Consider the following 21,073-nt stretch of genomic DNA (forward strand, 5'->3'; position numbering starts at 1 on the left):
CCCAACATGTTACAGTGACACTGTAACAGTGTGTTTTTACTGAGGGCTGAGAAATAGGAGGCAGGGGCATAATCCTCACTTCAACCCCATAATGAGTAGTCTCCCCTCCAACAGTACACATGTTTGTAGTGGTTCATCCTCAATGCTGAAACCAGACCTAGCTCACAGACTGCTGCTACATATAATACTAGACGTTATGCTTTGGGACCAGAGTTTTACATGTGGATTAGGCTGTATAGATGGCCCCAAGCTTCAATGCTTTACAATGCACAGAGGCTCACAATATGCCCCTTTTTCCTTTCCACCACAGAAGCCATGCCGTTCAATGTACGTCAGTACAGTTGATTCAATTTATTCATCATTCTCTCTCTGAACATGACATACATTTTGCCATTTCAATTTTTTTTTTTCCCTGGAACAAAGGAGACCGATTGAAAGGGAGTGTTTTCATTGTTTTCATATGGATGTGTTTTAAATGTTTTTGAATGTTCTGATTTCCCTGCACCGCAACAGAAAGAAAAAGGGTCCTTCCAACAGATGTGTGGCGTGACTGCGGTGCACTGGGGGCTTATGCTCAGCAATGACAAATTCAAAGCCTGTGGTTACACTCAATGACTTCATTCCAGATGAAAGGGAGTGACGTCATTCGGACTGTTTTGATAATGCATAATTGCTTCCGTGCCTTTTCAACCGCCATCAGGCAAGGCACCGGCATCGAGTCAGCCAAGGGCAAAACATTGGCAGCTCTAGATCGGAAAAATGTTCCCCGGGAAAAGTTCTGAGTATTCATCCATCAATCATTTGGAATGCATATAGCAATCTGAGAAACCCATTCAGACAGGACTCGCATTTGTGCCCTTTCAACATTAGCCTAATAGATACAATCCATCATGTCATGACCCCTGATTAAGAGTCTAGGGCCCATTTAGAGCGCTGGGAGCTATTTGCTTTGTGGAATCTAACATGTCATAAACCCCAGGGAAAAGGCTTAGCTTATTTACAGTACATTACACAGCTATGTGATAAGCAGTCAGGGAGACTGTTTAGTTTAGATTGTGTCTCTTAGTCAAAAAGCATGTGTAGGCTGCTGTTATCCTCTTCTGTCTGCAGCTGAGCCCCCCCATTCCTCTATATGTCAGCCGGACATTATTTATATGCATTGATATGCACTCGGTTTGAAGAGGAAAAGAACTGGAGTTATTTTGTCGGCTTGCTAATAGTGGTACTATGTGGTGTGTGTGTGTGGCTGTGTGCGTTCACATCTGTATGTTGTGGCCGATGCATTGTTGTCACAATGTAATTTAAGGCTGTTAATGTATTATGTTTCATTGAGACTGTTTTTACTTAACCCGTGTTGTTTTCTCTCTCTCTCTCTCCCTTCCCTCCAGTAGCATCGCTATTTCACTTCCATTTGACTGTTTAGAGAGGCACGAGTCATGTTGATGTTGTGGTTGTGTGTAGTGTTGGTCATGAAGTGTGCAGTTGGATCGCATTGGCCCAGCTGTGCTCACTTTTGAGTGCTCCATGTCATTCCAGCTACGTAACAGCCCTTGGCTAATAGCTGTAATTAATGAAATTATGAATCCTCTGTATTTGTTTATTGTTCTACACCCTCAAGCAGGTGGCCTTGCCAAATGGCAACAGTGAGTGTCTGTTTTCCCCTCTGTCTTCTTAGGGAAAAGGAACATCCTTAATTGTTTAAAGATGAATTATTGAGCTTTAATTATCCAAAGCTGTTTACAATAAACCTCTGACAGGGCCCCGTAAATTACAAAGAAGGAGTTTTATAGACAGCCATAAAGCCACCAGCGAGTGTTGCTCCCCCGGAGTAAAACATTAAAGAGGCCCGTGCTTCAGAAGGGGAGCTGACCGGTTGAATGTGCCCGGAAGCTGCATCAGCATTTCCACTCAATAGGGTGTCTGTGTTTGATTTGGGCCAATTATCGCCCGCAAACACAAACACGCTGCCCGCCGCTGTGGTCGTTCTCCGCGGCTGGATGTTGAATGGCCCCGCCTTCACTGGGAGGCCCAGCCCAGTTAGAGAGAGGAGCTGTGCCGAGTGTGTTGAGCGAGAAAAAAACGCCTCCTTTCCCGTTTGTGTTGCAGGAGGGAGGCACACACACACACACACACACACACACACACACACACACACACACACACACACACACACACACACACACACACACACACATTTCCCTGATTCATGTGCAACCCATTTTTCTTTTTTATGTAAACCCAAACCAGCGGTTGCTTGCCAAGAAGGCTTTGTCAAAACACTTCCAAAAGTACATGCAAATGGTTTGTGTATTCACGGAATAGGAATAAGTTACTGTCCGTTGCAATTAGCCAGTTTCAAAATAGAGGAGCAGTATTGGCTTACATGAAGGCATACATAATCTGATGCTGAATATGAGGCTATAGTCTTTCTGTTGAAATCCAAATGTCATTATTCTATTAGTCATAGGGTATGCTTCGGAAAAATGTTTCATTATATTAAACCATTTGAGGCTTCCAAAGTTATTTCAGTCTCATGCTGTACATGTCCAAAACGAGCTCTCTTGCATGGAAACCATAGTCTGCCCAATTCAATTTCCCCTACAAAAGACTTACTGTTCTTATACCCACAGTTATATGATCTTACGCATAGAATATTGACATGTCTCTGCGATTTTCTTTCAAGTCTCCCTATTGTCTCACACACTAAATTGACAACTCCCCCCCCCTCCCCCCCGTTAGTATATGTGTCTCTGTGTGCTCCGTTTCGATAACAGAGATCATTGTAAAAGCCCTACATCTGTCGCAGCCAATTAGATTAACATTTCTCCAAATGTTCCACCCAATAAGAATCATTACTCAATCTTCTCCTTTTACACTGGGGCCTTTTTGTAAGGTAAGGAGAGCTCCCCCACCCAAGTATAGTACTGTATCTGCACCTAATTCGATGGCTATTTTTCTGTGGTGCAGACGAATTGGAAAATCATGTCTCCCTAATCGTGGTAGTCCAGTTGATTAGTCATATCGCTGATGATTTGACTCCATCTCCGTCTGCCGTTCGCCCCGCTAAATGAATCAAACTCATTACCCCAGAATGCTCAGTGTTTTCTTTAAGCCAGCTGCTGTCAAACGTGGGCTTATGATCTGACTGCTGTTGTACTGAACTTCCTCTCTCCTGTGTTGTTTTGTGTCACTGAATAGGTGTAATGAGTCCAAATTGTGTTTCACTGTATTCCTGTGATGGTCTTTGGTTCATAGATGCAGAGTTCCTGTTATTGTCATTGGTCAGTTTGGCATCACTGACTTATTACTGTCTTTTCCTTCTTTTCTTGCAGTTCGACAAATACGCTCCAAAACTGGACAGTCCATTCATTAGACATTCAAATGTAAGTAACCCTATTTATTCCTCTCAACCTCCATCACCATGCCCTCAGTATGTTTTCTATCAAACATTTACTGTGGTTTAGGTAGTTAGGTCATTCCTTCTTCTGCACGTGTTGAAGTATGTGTGGGGGTCGTCTCTATGTATCTTGTTGTAATCTGTTTTAAGAGGTGGTTTTGTGTCTCCCCCATGTAGTTCTTCCCCTCCTACCCCCCCACAATGCCAGGCATGCCCCCGCTGCTCCCCCACTCAGGACCCTTCAGCTCACTGCAAGGAGCCTTCCAGCCCAAGGTTAGCCCCACAGACCTACACACACATGTGTTGCAGACGCACGCACATACAAAATACAGCACCTGCTTTTACTCTTCCGCTCGCACAAAGCAAGTCCATTGTACGCACCCGGACATACACATGTATCCGAACTCGTTCCCTCACCCACACAGGACAAAAAACCCATAGGCACAAATAAACGAGCACCTGGTTTTTCACAAACGCACCCGCACTGGCAACTTACCATTCTCTCAACATCTCACCCAAGAAATGAGGATAGAATCAGGGGTCTGAATAGCACCAAAGCCTTACTTTTCATTCTGTGTACAGGGCAGCAGACAGCTGCGTTTGAATTGAACCGGCCTGATAAATCTGCTCCTGCTTCTTTTTTCCCAATAATGGACTATGCAAACAAGGCCTGTCTCTAAGCTGGCTGGGCCTGAGCCGCCAGCCACCGCGCCACGCTGCACTGTGCAGGGGGAGATAAGCAGCAGCCGTGTGTGTGTGTGTGTGTGTGTGTGTGTGTGTGTGTGTGTGTGTGTGTGTGTGTGTGTGTGTGTGTGTGTGTGTGTGTGTGTGTGTGTGTGTGTGTGTGTGTGTGTGTGTGTGTGTGTGTGTGTGTGTGTGTGTGTGTGTGTGTGTGTGTGTGTGTGTGTGTGTGTGTGTGTGTGTGTGTGTGTGTGTCGATCAGGGCCTGGCAGGCGCCCAATAGGCTCTGACCCTGTTGTAAGCCACCAATCAAAGCTGGCCTAAATCCCCTGGTCTTATTCCCCACAGGCTCTATTATGGAGGCCTTTTGTTGGCTGCCTCCAGATGGTTAGAGTGCAGTACAGTTAGCCCCCTCCATCCCTCCATTCACCACCTAAATCCCCCCCCCCCCATCCACTGGGCACCACTGAGCAGCAGGAGAGGGGTTGAAGGATAGAGGGGTTGGAGGGTGGTCTGGTGCTAGTGGTGGTCAGAGTACAGTACACCACCTTAATCCCCCCACTGTGGAGGTAGAAGGGTGACAGATGAAAGGTGTGGTGCTAGGGTTACAGGGATCACCTAGTACTCTGGGATGGATTACGATGGCGGATCTAGGCATTCTGGTTCTTCTAGACCTCAAAGATATCTTTTGCAGTCTATTTCTGACACTGCACCGGAGCCCTTAAAGGAGTGCTAGCCGTTGACGTCACGCACAGTTTCTAGCTGCAGAGACTCTTTGCCGTGAATCAATGCAGAAGAGCCAATGTTTTTGAGTGTGTACTGGTTTGCCTATGTTATGCTGCAGTCTGTGCAAAGTCCATATTTCCCACCATCTTTGTAACACTTTTGCTTTGCCTCTTTCTCTCCTCCATATCCCGCTCTCGTTCTATCTCTTTATCGTCTGTTTTAGTCCTCCAACCCCATAGACGTAGCCTCCCGCCCGGGGGCAGTACCTCACACACTCCTACAGAAGGACCCACGGGTTAGTAGACACAGGCCTCGGTTGTCCCTCGAAAGCACCAATCACACACTTTTCTGTCAACAATAGAGATTCATTCAATTGATTTGGTTGTTGTTGATTGTTATGTCTGTGGGTTCATAATGGGTCAGTTTTTTTCTTATCTCGACGCAGGTATCAGATCCTTTCAGGACATCAGTCAGAGTAAGAGATGGTTTCATTTTCCTTTCATGCACTGTCAAATCAAGTACAGTACCGTCGTGTCATAGCATTGAGTAAATTCTACAGTACCGTCATAGCATTGAGTAAATTCTACAGTACCATTGTGTCATAGCATTGAGTAAATTCTACAGTACCATTGTGTCATAGCATTGAGTAAATTCTACAGTACCTTCGTGTCATAGCATTGAGTAAATTCTACAGTACCTTCGTGTCATAGCATTGAGTAAATTCTACAGTACCTTCGTGTCATAGCATTGAGTAAATTCTACAGCACCATTGTGTCATAGCATTGAGTAAATTCTACAGTACCATTGTGTCATAGCATTGAGTAAATTCTACAGTACCATTGTGTCATAGCATTGAGTAAATTCTACAGTACCATTATGTCATAGCATTGAGTACATTCTACAGTACCGTCGTGTCATAGCATTGAGTAAATTCTACAGTACCATTGTGTCATAGCATTGAGTAAATTCTACAGTACCATTGTGTCATAGCATTGAGTAAATTCTACAGTACCATTATGTCATAGCATTGAGTAAATTCTACAGTACCATCGTGTCATAGCATTGAGTAAATTCTACAGTACCATTGTGTCATAGCATTGAGTAAATTCTACAGTACCATTATGTCATAGCATTGAGTACATTCTACAGTACCGTCGTGTCATAGCATTGAGTAAATTCTACAGCACCATTGTGTCATAGCATTGAGTAAATTCTACAGTACCGTCGTGTCATAGCATTGAGTAAATTCTACAGTACCATTGTGTCATAGCATTGAGTAAATTCTACAGTACCATTATGTCATAGCATTGAGTAAATTCTACAGTACCGTCGTGTCATAGCATTGAGTAAATTCTACAGTACCGTCGTGTCATAGCATTGAGTAAATTCTACAGTACCATTATGTCATAGCATTGAGTAAATTCTACAGAACCATTGTGTCATAGAATTGAGTAAATTCTACAGAACCATTATGTCATAGCATTGAGTAAATTCTACAGAACCATTGTGTCATAGCATTGAGTAAATTCTACAGAACCATTGTGTCATAGCATTGAGTAAATTCTACAGTACCATTGTGTCATAGCATTGAGTAAATTCTACAGAACCATTGTGTCATAGCATTGAGTAAATTCTACAGAACCATTGTGTCATAGCATTGAGTAAATTCTACAGTACCTTCGTGTCATAGCATTGAGTAAATTCTACAGTACCTTCGTGTCATAGCATTGAGTAAATTCTACAGTACCTTCGTGTCATAGCATTGAGTAAATTCTACAGAACCATTGTGTCATAGCATTGAGTAAATTCTACAGTACCTTCGTGTCATAGCATTGAGTAAATTCTACAGTACATTCGTGTCATAGCATTGAGTAAATTCTACAGTACCTTCGTGTCATAGCATTGGGTAAATTCTACAGAACCATTGTGTCATAGCATTGAGTAAATTCTACAGTACCTTCGTGTCATAGCATTGAGTAAATTCTACAGTACCTTCGTGTCATAGCATTGAGTAAATTCTACAGTACCTTCGTGTCATAGCATTGAGTAAATTCTACAGAACCATTGTGTCATAGCATTGAGTAAATTCTACAGTACCTTCGTGTCATAGCATTGAGTAAATTCTACAGTACATTCGTGTCATAGCATTGAGTAAATTCTACAGTACCTTCGTGTCATAGCATTGGGTAAATTCTACAGAACCATTGTGTCATAGCATTGAGTAAATTCTACAGTACCTTCGTGTCATAGCATTGAGTAAATTCTACAGTACCTTCGTGTCATAGCATTGAGTAAATTCTACAGTACCTTCGTGTCTTAGCATTGAGGGTTTGGGCCTGACCTCGAGTCTTTTGCGTATTTTCAGAAACCTGGCAAGTGGTGTGCGGTGCACGTCCAGATTGCCTGGCAGATCTACCACCATCAGCAGAAGATGAAGGTGGGCCAGCTGTCTCTCTGTGTGTGTGTGTGTGTGTGTGTGTGTGTGTGTGTGTGTGTGTGTGTGTGTGTGTGTGTGTGTGTGTGTGTGTGTGTGTGTGTGTGTGTGTGTGTGTGTGTGTGTGTGTGTGTGCATGTGTGTGTGTGCGCGTGTGCCCGTGCGCGTGTCTGAGTGCGAGTGTGTGAGTGAGTGTGTGTGTTTCTGTCTGCATCTTGGGTGGCAGAAGGAGGTTTTTTTTCTGTATCTAGTTAAACAGCGGACATTTTGGTTATGGCTTGGAAAACTCCTGTTGTCTCTGTCATGGTGTCACTGTCATAGACACCCCGTCCTCACGGGGTTTAGTGGGCCTAATCAGCTTACCCTGATGTTGTTATGACACAGTATGTGTTGGGGATCTAGTGGCATTATATATGTTGTCACCCCTGTCTGATCTCACACAGTGATTATAGTACTGATTATAGCAGATTACAAGTCTCTCCTTGAGCTATGACAGTGCTGGCATCAATTATTGTTAATTACTGACACATGCAAACACTGACAGTTCCTCTGTTTCTTTTCTTCCTCCTCTTACCTTTTCTTTATCTTTTTTTATTTCACCTCCTTTGTGTTCTCTCTCTCGCTCTTTCTCTCTCTCTCTCTCTCTCTCTCTATCTCTCTCTCTCTCGCTCTCTCTCTCTCTCTCTCTCTCTCTCTCGCTCTCTCTCTCTCTCTCTCTCTCTCTCTCTCTCTCTCTCTCTCTCTCTCTCTCTCTCTCTTCTCTCTCTCTCTCTCTCTCTCTCTCTCTCTCTCTCTCTCTCTATCTCTCTCTCTCTCTCTCTCTCTCTCTCTCTCTCTCTCTCTCTCTCTCTCTCTCTCTCTCTCTCTCTCTCTCTCTCTCTCTCTCTCTCTCTCTCTCTCTCTCTCTCTCTCTCTCTCTCTCTCTCTCTCTCTCTCTCTGTCTCTCTCTCTCTCCCCTCGGCCCCACTACCCCCCTCCCTCTTGCTAACAGCAGATGCAGGTAGACCCTCACAAACTGGACATGAATGGAAAGCTGGACCTGTTCAGCCGTCCCCCCGCCCCGGGGGTGTTTCCTGGGTTCCCCTACACCCACGACCTGGCACGACCCATGTTCTCCTCCACAGGTCAGTATAGGGTTCATCGTCAGCCACCCAGCACAGGGCACAGAAGGATTGTTTTTGTGGACGGAGGGGGGAGGGTACAGACCATTTTGTGTGGATCACGCTACAGACGTGCTGCGGCATCCTCAGCACCCCTACTTCCCGCGGCTATGGTTGTCTTCTATTCTCCTTTACCCACAGCTGACCCCTTGCTCTGGCCAAACGCTACGCCACGCCCACGGACGTTCATTTTTTTCACGTGTCAAGTGGCATTTTGAAACTTCGTCATTGGCTTGGTTACTCTGATTGGTTAGAGACGATCCGACCGCTGATGACTTTGTTTTGTACAACACCCCTCATTTGAACGTCACCACAAACGACTTCAACGTCTCAGACTGAAGTATGTCGCGAGCATAGAGCAGCGGAATAACTCGCTTTGAGTCGTCGGGCAACAGCTGACTCTAGTTGAAGTGCTGTTGTTGTAAATGTTGTTCCAGACTGTGTCAGATGTGGCCATGAATATGGATGTTTCTCTATGTGTGTCTCTCAAATAGCACCCTATCCCCTACATAGTGCAATGCTTTTGACAGGGATGGGTGCCATTTGGAACACAATCAGTGTGATAATTGACTGGTAGAACCTGCCTTGAAGGGCAACATGGAGGCGGGTGCCCTTTAGCTTGTAATTATGCAGTATTGTATCATCGTGTATGGGCTTGTAATTGGCTCGTTCATTAACCATTCATGATATATGGGTGAAGAGCGTTTTGTAAGAGAGGTCAACGTCTGTTCATAACAAAGTGCCCCCATCCACACACACACACACACACACACACACACACACACACACACACACACACACGCTCATGTGAAACTATTGAATGTTATGGTAATTTCTATCAAGCCTTTCTCAACCAGCCACAATGAAAAATCAGATATCCTTCACTGTATTTGTGGTGGTTTGAATGTTTATCTAATTAGCATTGCTACTGTAAAATATTGATTATTTTCCACATTTAAAAGATCAGTATTAGCCATTCTTCTTCAGTCTGGAGCATGTCAGAGGTCACAGGGTTAAAGGTCACCATAGAGCTGACTCAGGGTGGTTTGTTGGGAGGCGCTCTCCTCTCAGTCAGACCTACCTCTGCATGGATGCCTAGTTAGAGGTTGTGACAGATGGCTGCTGTCGCGCTACTAAATGAGTGGACACACTGAGGTAACATGGTCTCTCACCCTCTCTCTCCTCCCATAGGTTCTGGCCATCCGGCCGCCTCCCCGTACGGCCCCTCCCCCCACCACAGTGGCTTCCTGCCTCCCAGCCACTTGGCAGGTAAGTGTAAGTAGCACCACATTTTACATTCACTTTTTTCCTTTTTCCTCTCTCACAGGGTTGCACTCGTTTTGAGAATACTTCTACAGTCACTAGGGCATAGGGTTGCGAAGGGAGGGTATATTACTGGTAACTTTCTAAGTTTACCAGTAAACGACCAATGTTTTGGTAACTTTTAAGTTTCGGTGGGAATTTTATCGTATGATATCTGGTTGACTTTTTGGGTACTGGAATTATCTCTGGCCCTTTGTGTGGACTTATTACATTTAGAAATATGTAAAATAATCAAATAAGAAGAAAGAAAATGTATTAATAGAATGACAACGCTGTAAAACATTATCCTAACTATAAATCATCAACTTACTGCTGTTTAATATATGAGACTTTCAGCATGAAATATCCTTTTTATTTTTTACACACTTTTATTTATTTTACTATGTCAATATGTTTTTGCTGTAAATCAGGGCTCAAAACTGCGACCAAAACACTTGCGTTTGTGACCCAGTGCAACACCAATTTTCTATTGGTCTCGAAGGTGCAAGTCGCGTTAGATTTTGGTTCAAACTTCACCTTTATTTTTTTAAAGATTTATTCAAACAGCAATGGGTATGCAACAATGGGTATGAATCTTTGTGATGTGCAATTCAGTCATCATACCCTGTTTGAATGAACTTTTCTAAAGGCTTTCCCAATTAAATGTTGACTGCAAAGTGAATGATATCCTGATGATTTGTATCAATCACGGGGCATTTGTTTCTGCAAACTCTGCCATCACATGTAGCCTACACTGTACATTGCAAAGACACTGTCTCTTGCTAGGCACGCAATTACATTTCAGTCATTTAGAAGACACCCTTATCCAGAGCTAGTTACAAGAGCAATTAGGGTTCCGTGCCTTGCTCAAGGGCACACTGACAGATTTTTCACCTAGTAAGTTCTGGGACTCGAACCAGCGACCTTTCGGTTATTGGCCCAATGCTCTTAACTGCTAGGCTACCTGCCACCCTACAATTGATTTAAAGGGCAACTACATTTTTTGGGGGGTGGTGATCTCAAAAGTGATCTCCCTAAAGGGCCCTACAACTGTAGAGTGACTGTTCAAAATCACAAATAATAACAGTCTTTTTGAGATTTTCTTCCCTCCAAACAAGCAATGTAAATATGATATTGTCAAGTTAAAATGTAATTACTTGTGTATGGACGGTAGGTCATTATAGGCTTTAGGCTATTTGCTATTTGCTCAGCCCCCAAATTAAAGATAACATTTAAATTATGCGCGCATCATCCGCTTTCCAGTGCCAGTATTGTTTTCATTCGGGCCAGTAGCTTTCAGTTGGCACTGCAAGGGCATAATTTAAAAGATGGCTAGTTATTATTAGCCTGGTTCTGTATGAAATGCAGGTACATTATTGGACACAGGTCAGATCATTATCGCCGCTCGGTGGTAAAAAATCTATGCAACCAAATCCTGTGCTGGTGCCATCAACTGAAAAAGTTGGTGTAGAGTCTAGAGCCCTGTAAATGTTTTGGCGCCAAACAGGTGCCAGTTGTAAAAAAAAAGTCCGTGGTTGGAAGCGTGCCATTGTTGATTAGATGCTTTTTTCATTAATTAGGCTATTTTCTCTTGAGCCATATGGCCTATCCACTAGAGACTCTAGGACAATATGGACACAGATAAAAAAACAAATACTATATATTAATATATATTTTTTTCAGTTATTGAAGTATAAATTACCAAAGTTACAATAGATTGCCATAGATTACCTGTTAATTACTAAAATGACTGAAAGTTCCAGTAACTTTGGTAAATAACCAGTAGGTTTGCAACCCTACTACGCCATCATTTGATAACATAGCCCTTTGTTGATTGGAAACGAAGTTCACTTGAAGGTTATAATCGGCATTTAGAGGTCCTTCGTGAGCTAGTGAGGTCATCCTGTTGCTCGATTTCTTGCACTGAATTTGACTTTAGGGCTGTGTATAGAGAGCCCTCCCCCTGTGATTCATTAAATACACCCTTGAATAACCCTCCTTCCTGTACTGATGTGGATGGAAGGCAACTCTGGGCTTGTTGAGGTAGTATTTCAAATCCCCCAACTTTATTTTCTGTAGCTCAGTTGGTAGAGCATGGCGCTTGTAACGCCAGGGTAGTGGGTTCAATCCCCGGGACCACCCATACGTAGAATGTATGCACACATGACTGTAAGTCGCTTTGGATAAAAGCGTCTGCTAAATGGCATATATTATTATTATTATTATTTTCCAGCCCCTTTGTTCAAGTGAAGGTTTTTCACTGCACAACACTGTCTTATTTCATAGTGTCTTGGACAGAGGCAGATGGCCTCAGCAAATATGACATTTTACCTTGAGGCTTCTTTCTATAGCATCTTCAAGTTTTGCTTGTCTATTACACAGACAGAGTAATAGAGGTTTTTCGTATTCTTCTGTATTTCCTATCAAATATGTTGTTTGGCTTCAGTGCAGCAAGGTGATTTCATGGGATAAACTCTTGAGTCAATCCAATTTGAGTTTATAAACACCTGGTGCACAGGGGGAAATGTTATTACACCCCTCAAAGATTTTGGGTGAAATTCCTGCCCAAAGGACGAACTCAAGTGTGACTCGGCAGGAATGATTTCCTAGCTGTTGTTTGCTGATAAATTGACAAACCGTGGCATTGCATTCACCACAGAGTGGAAGACTTTCAGAACTAGATTAAAGGATCATTCATCATTGATATATCCTCAGTCATTTTCAGTAGTCTTCCTCAATCTTGAAATCTTGATAATGTTGTCTCCTGATTCCTCCGGTAGGTATGCATACCTTTCCAATTTCAGTTCCATGTAAACTGGGACCAGGTTTAACTAAGGCACTTAGCAAAATAACATTTTTAAAAGCACTACGTAGAATGATGAAGGTTTATTCGGGTTGGAACCATTTTCTGAATCCAGGCAGAACCTTTTCATCCAACGAAGAACCCTTAAACAACCCTTGAACCGGGATTCAAAATGGGTTCTCCTACAGGTACAGCCGAGGATCCCCATGGTTTTAGGTAGAACATTTTTTCTCAGAGTGTGCAGGTTGAAATGGAAGCATCAAACACTGAAGCCTCTGTAAAAACTAGTAGACAAATATTCTCCTTTCAAGCAGCTATGTGCCTGACTGTCCAGACTCCAGACTAGCATGGCACATTGCACATATCAAATCCCCTTTCCATTTGTAGTCCAGCTCCAACCATAACCCCATCATACTCCCTAGCATCAGGATCAGAGATCAAAGGCTCTCCGCTCCATTACGGACAGTGTGGGAGTAAATCCAGTGTCCAATAGGCGTGAGTGGCCAGAGCAGGCAGCCAGCCTCGCTAGCTAGCTACATACAGTAGGATTAGAGGAAGTAGTACGACAGAGCTCCGCTTGTAAGAGAAAAGCCGAGTGGAACGAGTGGTCGGGCTCCTCCAGCCAGCTCAGCTAATCCCTGTTTGGCATTTTGCAGATCCTTTCAGTCGCTCCAGTACCTTTGGCGGCCTCGGCAACCTTTCAACCAGTGCCTTCGGAGGATTAGGCAACCCCTCGCTTGGTAAGCGCCGACCCCCTCCCCCCCCCCCCACGGCCAGACACAGCGCAGCTCAGCTTTAGACCACAGGGAAGGGCCAGGAAGGAAAGAAATCAAGGCACTTAGCGCTGCATCAAATGCCAAAATAAAACTAGCACAGGGAGGAGCAAAAAGGCAGGCAGCACAGCAGCAGAACAGCACAGCTCTCTCTCTCTCTCCACCCCGCTCTCCCCAGTAGCTTGGCTTCAATCTGACAGCAACACTGCCAACGCACACAGCACTCACAGGCTTGCTGTTTGGTTGCTATTCATGTATTAATTATTCTACAAGCCCCCTCATCGCCACTGTGGAGGACTCTCACCCTCTCTCTCTCTCTCCCTCTTCCTCTCCATCTCTCTCATATTCTCCTCTGCCAAATCATTTCCCCTGTAGCGAAATGGATGTCAGTGAAATAGACACGCTATGGAATGCTAAGGTCTCCCTGGCTTTTCACAACCCTTACCCCCAGAGGGAAATTGATTACCCCCCCATCCACCCCCCTTTCCAGTAAAAAGGCCCTGAGAATGAGGAGTGAATTGGGGAGCAGAGCAGAGTAGGGCCCTTGGTCCAAGCAGCTAGAAGCGCAAAGGGGGAAGCCATTAACCCTGCCAGTCTTTGTAAAGCAGAGCTCTTTGCAGCAAGAGACCGTTCAGAACCCTCAGGACAAAGACAAAGTTGCTTTTGTGTAGATTTTCTTTATTTCCTTTTCTTTATTTCAGACTCTTCCTCTGATGTTCTGTGCCCAGGAGGGGTTTTAGTTTGTTTTGCTCACGCTCTTTTCTCCATGTCTCCTCTCCTTAAGGCTCCAACAGTATCTTTGGCCATAAAGAAGGCCCAGGGGGCCTGCCAGGCTTCGGCAGCCCCCACCACGATACCTGGAACAGGCTCCACCGGACCCCACCCTCCTTCCCCACCCCGCCGCAGTGGCCCAAGTCTGCAGACGCGGAGCGCAGCAACTCAGTCAACAGCCACGAGCGAGAGAGAGAACGAGAGAGGGAACGGGAGAGGGAGAGAGAACGAGAGAGAGAACGGGAGAAAAGGGATTCATCCATCAGCAAGGAGGAGAAGGATAAAGACAGGTGTGTATTCTATATGAGTACAACTCTGAATCATTTCCGTTAGTTGTAAGTAACACAAATTGTTGTGTTATTTGAATACAAATTTTCATGCACACATATTTCCCCCCCAAAACTATGTCCAACCTTCTACCCTTCTGATAAATGCATATTTTTATTTTGTTTGTGCCCCTCACAGAGATTCGATTGACCGTAACCGTCACTCGAACCGTTCCTCCCCTGCGTCGGCCCAAACCAGCTACCAGATCAGCAGCCTGATCCGCTCTAACAGCCAGAACTCCAGTGACTCTGGTCGCCACCACAGCGCCAGTGTGGATCGGGTCCGGGAGGCCGAGAAGGAGCTCCTGGAGCGCCACCGAGAGGCAGCCATTCTGGGGGACGTCAAGGTGAAGGAGAGCCGCTCCCCTGGAGGAGGGAAGGAGGTGTCAGACAGAGACAGACGCTCGTCAGAGGACCCCATCAAACCAGCCCACCGCACGCCCTCTCCCTACCCCAAGGCTGTCCTATCTGAGACAGGAATGAAGATGGCTGGTGGTCCCCCACCCACTCTACTCAAGGACGGGGACAGGGACAGGAAGGAAGGTCCTCCGTCCTCTGGGGGGGACCTGCTGCTGCACAAGGTGAAGAACGACATGAAGATCAAGGAGGAGCGCAAAGAGGACCAGGAGGTGATGGTGGTGAGCTCCGAGCCTGCCACTCAGCCTGCTCCTCCTCCTCAGCCTCTACCTCCTCCACCTCCCCAGCCTGGTCACCACCACCACCACCACCACCACCCTCCTCTGTCCCAGCAGCCTCCTCCCCCCTCCCCACGCTGCAGTGACTTGCCCACCCACGGCTCCCTGCATGGGGTGCACATGGCCCACTCCCTGCCCCTCTCCATGAGCGCCATGCACCAGATGGGCAGTCTCAACGTGCTGGACCGGGCCCGCATGGCTCCCTTTATGGGGGTGAGCCCCCTGGCTGCTGCTGCAGGGAGGGACCGGATGCCCCACCAAGCCTTCCCTTGGGACCCATTGAGGGAGGCCTACCGCAACCTGGACCTGCAGCGCAGGATGGACTTTCAGCTGAGGGCTGAGCAGGCCCAGCGCTTCCCCAGCATGTACGAGCAGGAGCGGGCTTACCGGGAGAGAGAGGCCCACGACTACTCCCACCATGAGCACATGCTGGAGGTACGGCGGGAGCACGAGAGGATGAGGCAACAGGCAGAGGAAAGAGAGCGCCAGCACCTGAGGGAGGAGCTGGACCGAGCGCGGCTCCACCAGCTGCACCAGTCCCCCATGGAGGGACACCTGCCACACATGCCCCCCTTCATGCCCCACCTGGGCGGCATGCCCTACCCCAGACTCAGCCCCTCCACCGGACTCAACGGCCTGCTAAACCGGACACCCCCCACTGCTGCCCTTAGCGCTCCCCCCCCCCTAGTGCCCGCGGGCAGCACCAGAGCAGCCTCCCCCAGAAGGACTACCCCCCACACCACCCAGGACCCCCGAGATTACTCCCCCTCCCGCAACCCCAAAGAAGTGGAGGCACGGTAGCTTGACATAACAGACAAAGGACGTGAATGCTTAAAAAGGCGCACTCCCAATTTAGAACCTTCTAGAGAGAACAAGATGCACTGCTTTTCAATGGAGAAAGGCATAAGTAAAAGAGAAAACAGTATGATTGTACAAAGTAAAGATTTGTAAGGGTGAAGAAGCACATGCCATGCTTTTATTTTATATGGACAGGCTGATGAGAATGTTGGTTAGAAGAACACAAAAAGTATGTGTATGTTAGTTGCCGACTTAAAATTTGATATTAATATATTAATCCAATACCTTTTGTCGATTTTTCCGTGAAAAGTGAGATTCTGATTGAAAAGAGAGATTCTGATTGAAATTAGTTTGTACATTTCCTATCCTTGTTCCATGTATAGACATCATTTTTATGAATTTGTATTTTGTGCATTAGTCGATTTTCTTTTCAATATTTATCCCAGTCCATTGTGAGACATATCAAGGATGATGCTCCACAGTGGATGGGAGTGGATGATGCTCCACAGTGGATGATGCTCCACGGTTTTTACCCAGTAATTTAACCTCATGGTACCTGAAAATACTCATAAATGATCATGTACAAAGTTACATTAAAGATTTGTTGCATTTTATTTGTTTTGCCTTTGAGATATGCAGACAAATATATATTACGAGGTCTTTGTTCGGTCTCTGTAAAGAAGAATTAGTGTAAAAAAAAATGACAATGTACATTTATTAGGCTTTTTAAATGTTTCTAGAAAAACAAATGAAATCAAAACAGAACCACTTCCTGGTTGTAAACCATGGTAACAGACGAGCCTGTCCAATGGGAGGGAAGGAGGGCGGGCATCAGAAGGGGGCCTGGAATGATCTTCTGCAATCTATGCAAAGAGGCACTGAGCACCCCGATGGAGAGCCACCTGGAATGGAATGGACTGTTGGATAATGTTGATTCTGTGAGAGGAACTTGGATGAACGCAACATGTTTTTCTTTCCAATCATGGGACATGGAATTAAACCTACAGACTTCCTGGTTACAGATAAACTGTACCAGAAGCTTACATACAGCCCCAGTGACAGCAAAGGAAGACACGTTTGATTGGGCGGCAATAGGACTTTCTCTGTCGACCGTTGTGGTGTTGTGCAGTTGTTTTTCTTAGACTTGTATACAAAACAAGTAGAGTTTTAGGCGTGCAAAAAAATGAAAACGAACATTCATGTACGGAATAAAGTTTGGACCTAATACCTGCATTATATCGCTTTTTATTCACATTCAGGATCATTCTCTGAAACCAGGGATACTGGATGTTAACCCCTTCAAAATGTAAAGTGGTGACATAACAATAATTCACAAATCACTGAAGGAAACGTTTTTTTTTCATAGATTTGCCAATACTGCCAGTATCTTAGCTTGCTCATTTCATTTAGCACATTTCGAACATCCTACATGAAATACAGTGCAGTAGCCAAGTATCTAAAGCCAAGGGGGGGCTCTGTTCTTATGAACATTTGACAAGTCATCTCACAGGGATTAGCTGCAGGGCTCTCACAGCTGTCCTGGGGGATCGATGGGTCTGGGGAGAGGAAAGGCAATAGAGGGTGGGACTAATAGAACATTGATTTTGTAAGAAAGCAGATTTTTAGTGTTTGTGTTGCAGCTAACCACTATTGACTGGAGGCCCGAGCGGAGTATTGACCTGCGGCCTGGACTCATTAAGAGGAGCAATGCCAGGGAGGGAGGCAGCAGGCTATCGGATGTTAGAGGAGAGGAGGGCCGCTCTCCCCTGATCACTCTCCCCTTTCTCCCCCCTCCTTCTCTCACCTCCTATCCCCACACTCATCTGTTTCGCTAATGAAGCCGGAAGGTCCTCTGGAGTGGTCCGAGGAGAGGGACATCCAGACGCCCCGTCCCGTTATCGACGAAGGCCCTTCTCTCTCAATTCAATTCAATTCAAAGCAAGTGGAATAGATAATAATCAATAGTGAAATAAACAATACAAAATGAACAGTAAGCATTGCACACACAAACGTTTCAAAAGAATAGAGATTTAAAATGTTATATTAAGGCTATGTACAGTGTTGTAGCAATGTGCAAATAGTTGAAGTACGAAAGGGATAGATATAGATTGTTTTTATAATGGTGTTTGTGCTTCACTGGTTGCCCTTTTCTAGTGGCAACAGGTCACAAATCTTGCTGTTGTGAAAGCACACTGGAATTTCACCTAATAGATATGGGAGTGTATCAACAAAAAACAAACAAAAATTGTGGGTCTGTGTAATCTGAGGGAATACCGTGTCTCTAATATGGTCATACGTTTGGTAGGAGGTTAGGAAGTGAACCTCATTTTGTGGGCAGATGGCACGTAGCCAGTCTTCTCTCGAGAGCCAGGTCTGCCTATGGCGTCCTCTCAATAGTAGCAGTACCCCCTGTATATAGCCTGGCTACTGTTATTTTATTGTTGTCTTTAATCATTTTTTAAAAATATATATGTTTTATTTATTTTTTCCTTTCTTCTTATAGACACCAAGGAACTTGGTGCTCTCAACCTGCTCCACTACAGCTCCATGGATGAGAATGGGAAGTGCTCCGACCTCCTTTTCCTGTAGTCCATGATCAACTCATTTGTCACGATCACGTTGAGGAAGAGGTTGTTATCCTGGCACCACACTACCAGGTCTCTGACCTCCTCCCTATAGTCTCATTGTTGTCAGTGATCAGGCCTACCACTGCTGTGTCGTCTGCAAACTTAATGAGGGTGTTGCAGTCATGCTTGGCCATGCAGTCATGGATGAACAGGGAGTACAGGAGGGGACTGAGCACGCACCCTTGAGGGGCCCCCATGTTGAGGATCAGCGTGGCAGATGTGTCATTACCTACCCTTACCACCTGGAAGTCCAGGATCCAATTGCAGATTTAGGTGTTTAGTCCCAGGGTCCTTAGCTTATTGATGAGCTTTGAGGGCACTATGGTGTTGAATGCTGAGCTGTAGTCAGTGAATCGCGTTCTCACATAGGTGTTCCTTTTGTCCAAGTGGGACAGGGCAGTGTGGAGTGCAATAGAGATTATGTCATCTGTGGATCTATTGGGGCAGTATGCAACTTGGAGTGGGTCTAGGGTTTCTGGGATAATGGTGTTGATGTGACGAGCCTTCCAAAGCACTTCATGGCTACAGACATGAGTGCTATGGGTCGGTAGTCATTTTGGCAGGTTACCTTGGTGTTCTTGGGCACAGGAACTATGGTGGTCTGCTTGAAACATGTTAGTATTACAGACTCAGTCAGGGACAGGTTGAAAATGTCAGTGAAGACACTTGCCAGTTGGTCAGCGCATGCTCGGAGTACGCGTCCTGGGAATCCGTCTGGCCCAGCGGCCTTGTGAATGTTGACCTGTTTAAAGGTCTTATTCACATCGGCTACGGAGAGCGTGATCACACAGTCGTCCGGAACAGCTGGTGTGCTCATACATACTTCAGTGTTGCTTGCCTCGAAGCGAGCATAGAAGACATTTAGCTATTCTGGTAGGCTTGTGTCACTGGGCAGCTCACGGCTGTGCTTCCCTTTGTAGTTCGTAATAGTTTGCAAGCCCTGCCACATCCAACGAGTGTCAGAGCCGGTGTAGTATGATTCAATCTTAGTCCTGTATTGACGCTTTGCCTGTTTGATGGTTCGTCCTAGGTCATAGTGGGATTTCTTATAAGCGTCCGTGTTAGAGTCCCACTCCTTGAAAGCGGCAGCTCTACCCTTTAGCTCAGTGCGAATGTTGCATGTAATCCATGGCTTCTGGTTGGGGTATGTACATACGGTCACTGTGGGGATAACGTCATCGATGCACTTATTGATGAAGCCAGTGACTGATGTGGTGTACTCCTCAATGTCATCGGAAAGAATCACAAAACATATTCCAGTCGGTGCTAGCAAAACAGTCCCTTAGCTTAGCTTAGCATCTGCATCATCTGACCACTTCCATATTATCGAGTCACTGGTACTTTTGTTTCTTCTTGTAAGCAGGGATCAGGAGGGTAGAGTTATGGTCAGATTTGCCAAAAGGAGGGTGAGGGAGAGTGTTCTGTGTGTGGAGTAAAGGTGGTCTAGTCTCCGGAGACTAAGAGCGCCGCCTCTGGATGAGCATTTTCTTGTTTGTTTATTGGCTTATACAGCTTATTGAGTGTGGTCTTAGTGCCAGCATCGGTTTGTGGTAAATAAACAGCTATGAAAAATATAGATGAAAACACTCTTGGTAAATAGTGTGGTCTACAGCTTATCATGAGATACTCTACCTCAGGCGAGCCAAACTTTGAGTCTTCCTTAACATTAGATTTCCTGCACCAGCTTTCATTTACAAATAGACACAGGCAGCTGTTCTATCTTGCCGATGCACAGAAAACCCAGCTAGCTGTATGTTATCTATGTCGTCGTTCAGCTACAACTCGGTGAAACATAAGATATTACAGTTTTTAATGTCCCGTTGGTAGGTTAGTCTTGGATCGGAGCTCATCCATTTTATTATCCAATGATTGCATGTTGGTTAATAGGACTGATGGTAAAGGCGCCCCGACCTACGTCTCTGATCTCTCCATCTCTTCTTCATGTGAATGGTGAGGATTTGGGCCTTGTCCGGTGTCTGATGTAAATTCTTCGAGTCTGACTCATTAAAGAAAAAATCTTTGTCCAGTACGAGGTGAGTAATCGCTGTCCTGATATCCAAAAGCTCTTTTTTCGGTCATAAGAGATGGTGGTAGAAACATTATGTACAAAATAAGTTACAAATAAAGCGAAAAAACACAATAGCACAATTGGTTCGGAGCCCGTAAAAATGCAGCCATCTCCTCCGGCGCCATTCAAACACTATTTAGGCTTTCTACTGCCAAGATTAAACCTTCACTATTGCAGTGAAACGTTTTGTCCAGGAAGTCACCTGAAAGGGATTGAATTTGTTGTTGCCCAGTTAAACTAGTGTAGCCCACAGCTATATGGCATAGCCAGATCAGGGTCTAACATAAGGACGACTCCGAATTCTGTTCTGTTCTTAAATAGGCTACATTTTCTTCATATCATAATGTTTCTTTAGACCTGCTTAAAATAAACAATGCATTTATTGTGAAGGTGTAGGCTATATTACATGGATTTATTAGACTTTTTCAAATGTAGATGTTCAAAAGGTCTGTATCAGTGGCTTGTAGACTATGTGTGGAAGCCCGGGGATGCTAAACGTGTTTATGTTAATT

The 21,073-nt window shown here is 45.1% G+C and overlaps 1 protein-coding gene and 1 long non-coding RNA gene across 10 annotated transcripts in view; one reads left to right on the forward strand and one right to left on the reverse strand.

Annotated features, from left to right (window-relative positions):
• The window catches only part of LOC118394081 (autism susceptibility gene 2 protein-like), a 419,650-nt gene extending 402,559 nt beyond the window's left edge, over positions 1-17,091 (forward strand). For 4 of the 8 annotated variants that reach the window (XM_052461708.1, XM_052461711.1, XM_052461712.1 and 1 more), the window contains 10 exons: positions 3,333-3,383; positions 3,575-3,670; positions 5,028-5,099; positions 5,250-5,279; positions 7,170-7,241; positions 8,230-8,362; positions 9,590-9,673; positions 13,160-13,243; positions 14,061-14,337; positions 14,513-17,091. In XM_052461708.1, coding sequence (XP_052317668.1) covers positions 3,333-3,383; positions 3,575-3,670; positions 5,028-5,099; positions 5,250-5,279; positions 7,170-7,241; positions 8,230-8,362; positions 9,590-9,673; positions 13,160-13,243; positions 14,061-14,337; positions 14,513-15,869 — 2,256 coding nt within the window. In that variant the 3' untranslated portion in view covers positions 15,870-17,091. The remainder of the gene's footprint in view (positions 1-3,332; positions 3,384-3,574; positions 3,671-5,027; positions 5,100-5,249; positions 5,280-7,169; positions 7,242-8,229; positions 8,363-9,589; positions 9,674-13,159; positions 13,244-14,060; positions 14,338-14,512) is intronic. The other 4 variants (XM_052461709.1, XM_052461710.1, XM_052461714.1 and 1 more) reach the window with 4 other exon arrangements.
• On the reverse strand, positions 5,292-7,163 carry LOC127907281 (uncharacterized). 2 transcript variants are annotated; one of them, XR_008064018.1, is made up of 4 exons: positions 7,042-7,154; positions 6,762-6,901; positions 5,887-6,621; positions 5,292-5,536 (listed from the first exon to the last, which is right to left on the reverse strand). It is a non-coding gene; the product is annotated as an uncharacterized LOC127907281 (long non-coding RNA). The 2 variants fall into 2 exon arrangements; XR_008064017.1 differs by having other exon boundaries at positions 6,762-7,163.
• Positions 17,092-21,073: the final 3,982 nt, after the last annotated feature.

Source organism: Oncorhynchus keta, chromosome 14 (genome assembly GCF_023373465.1).
Source record: "Oncorhynchus keta strain PuntledgeMale-10-30-2019 chromosome 14, Oket_V2, whole genome shotgun sequence".
NCBI lineage: Eukaryota > Metazoa > Chordata > Actinopteri > Salmoniformes > Salmonidae > Oncorhynchus > Oncorhynchus keta.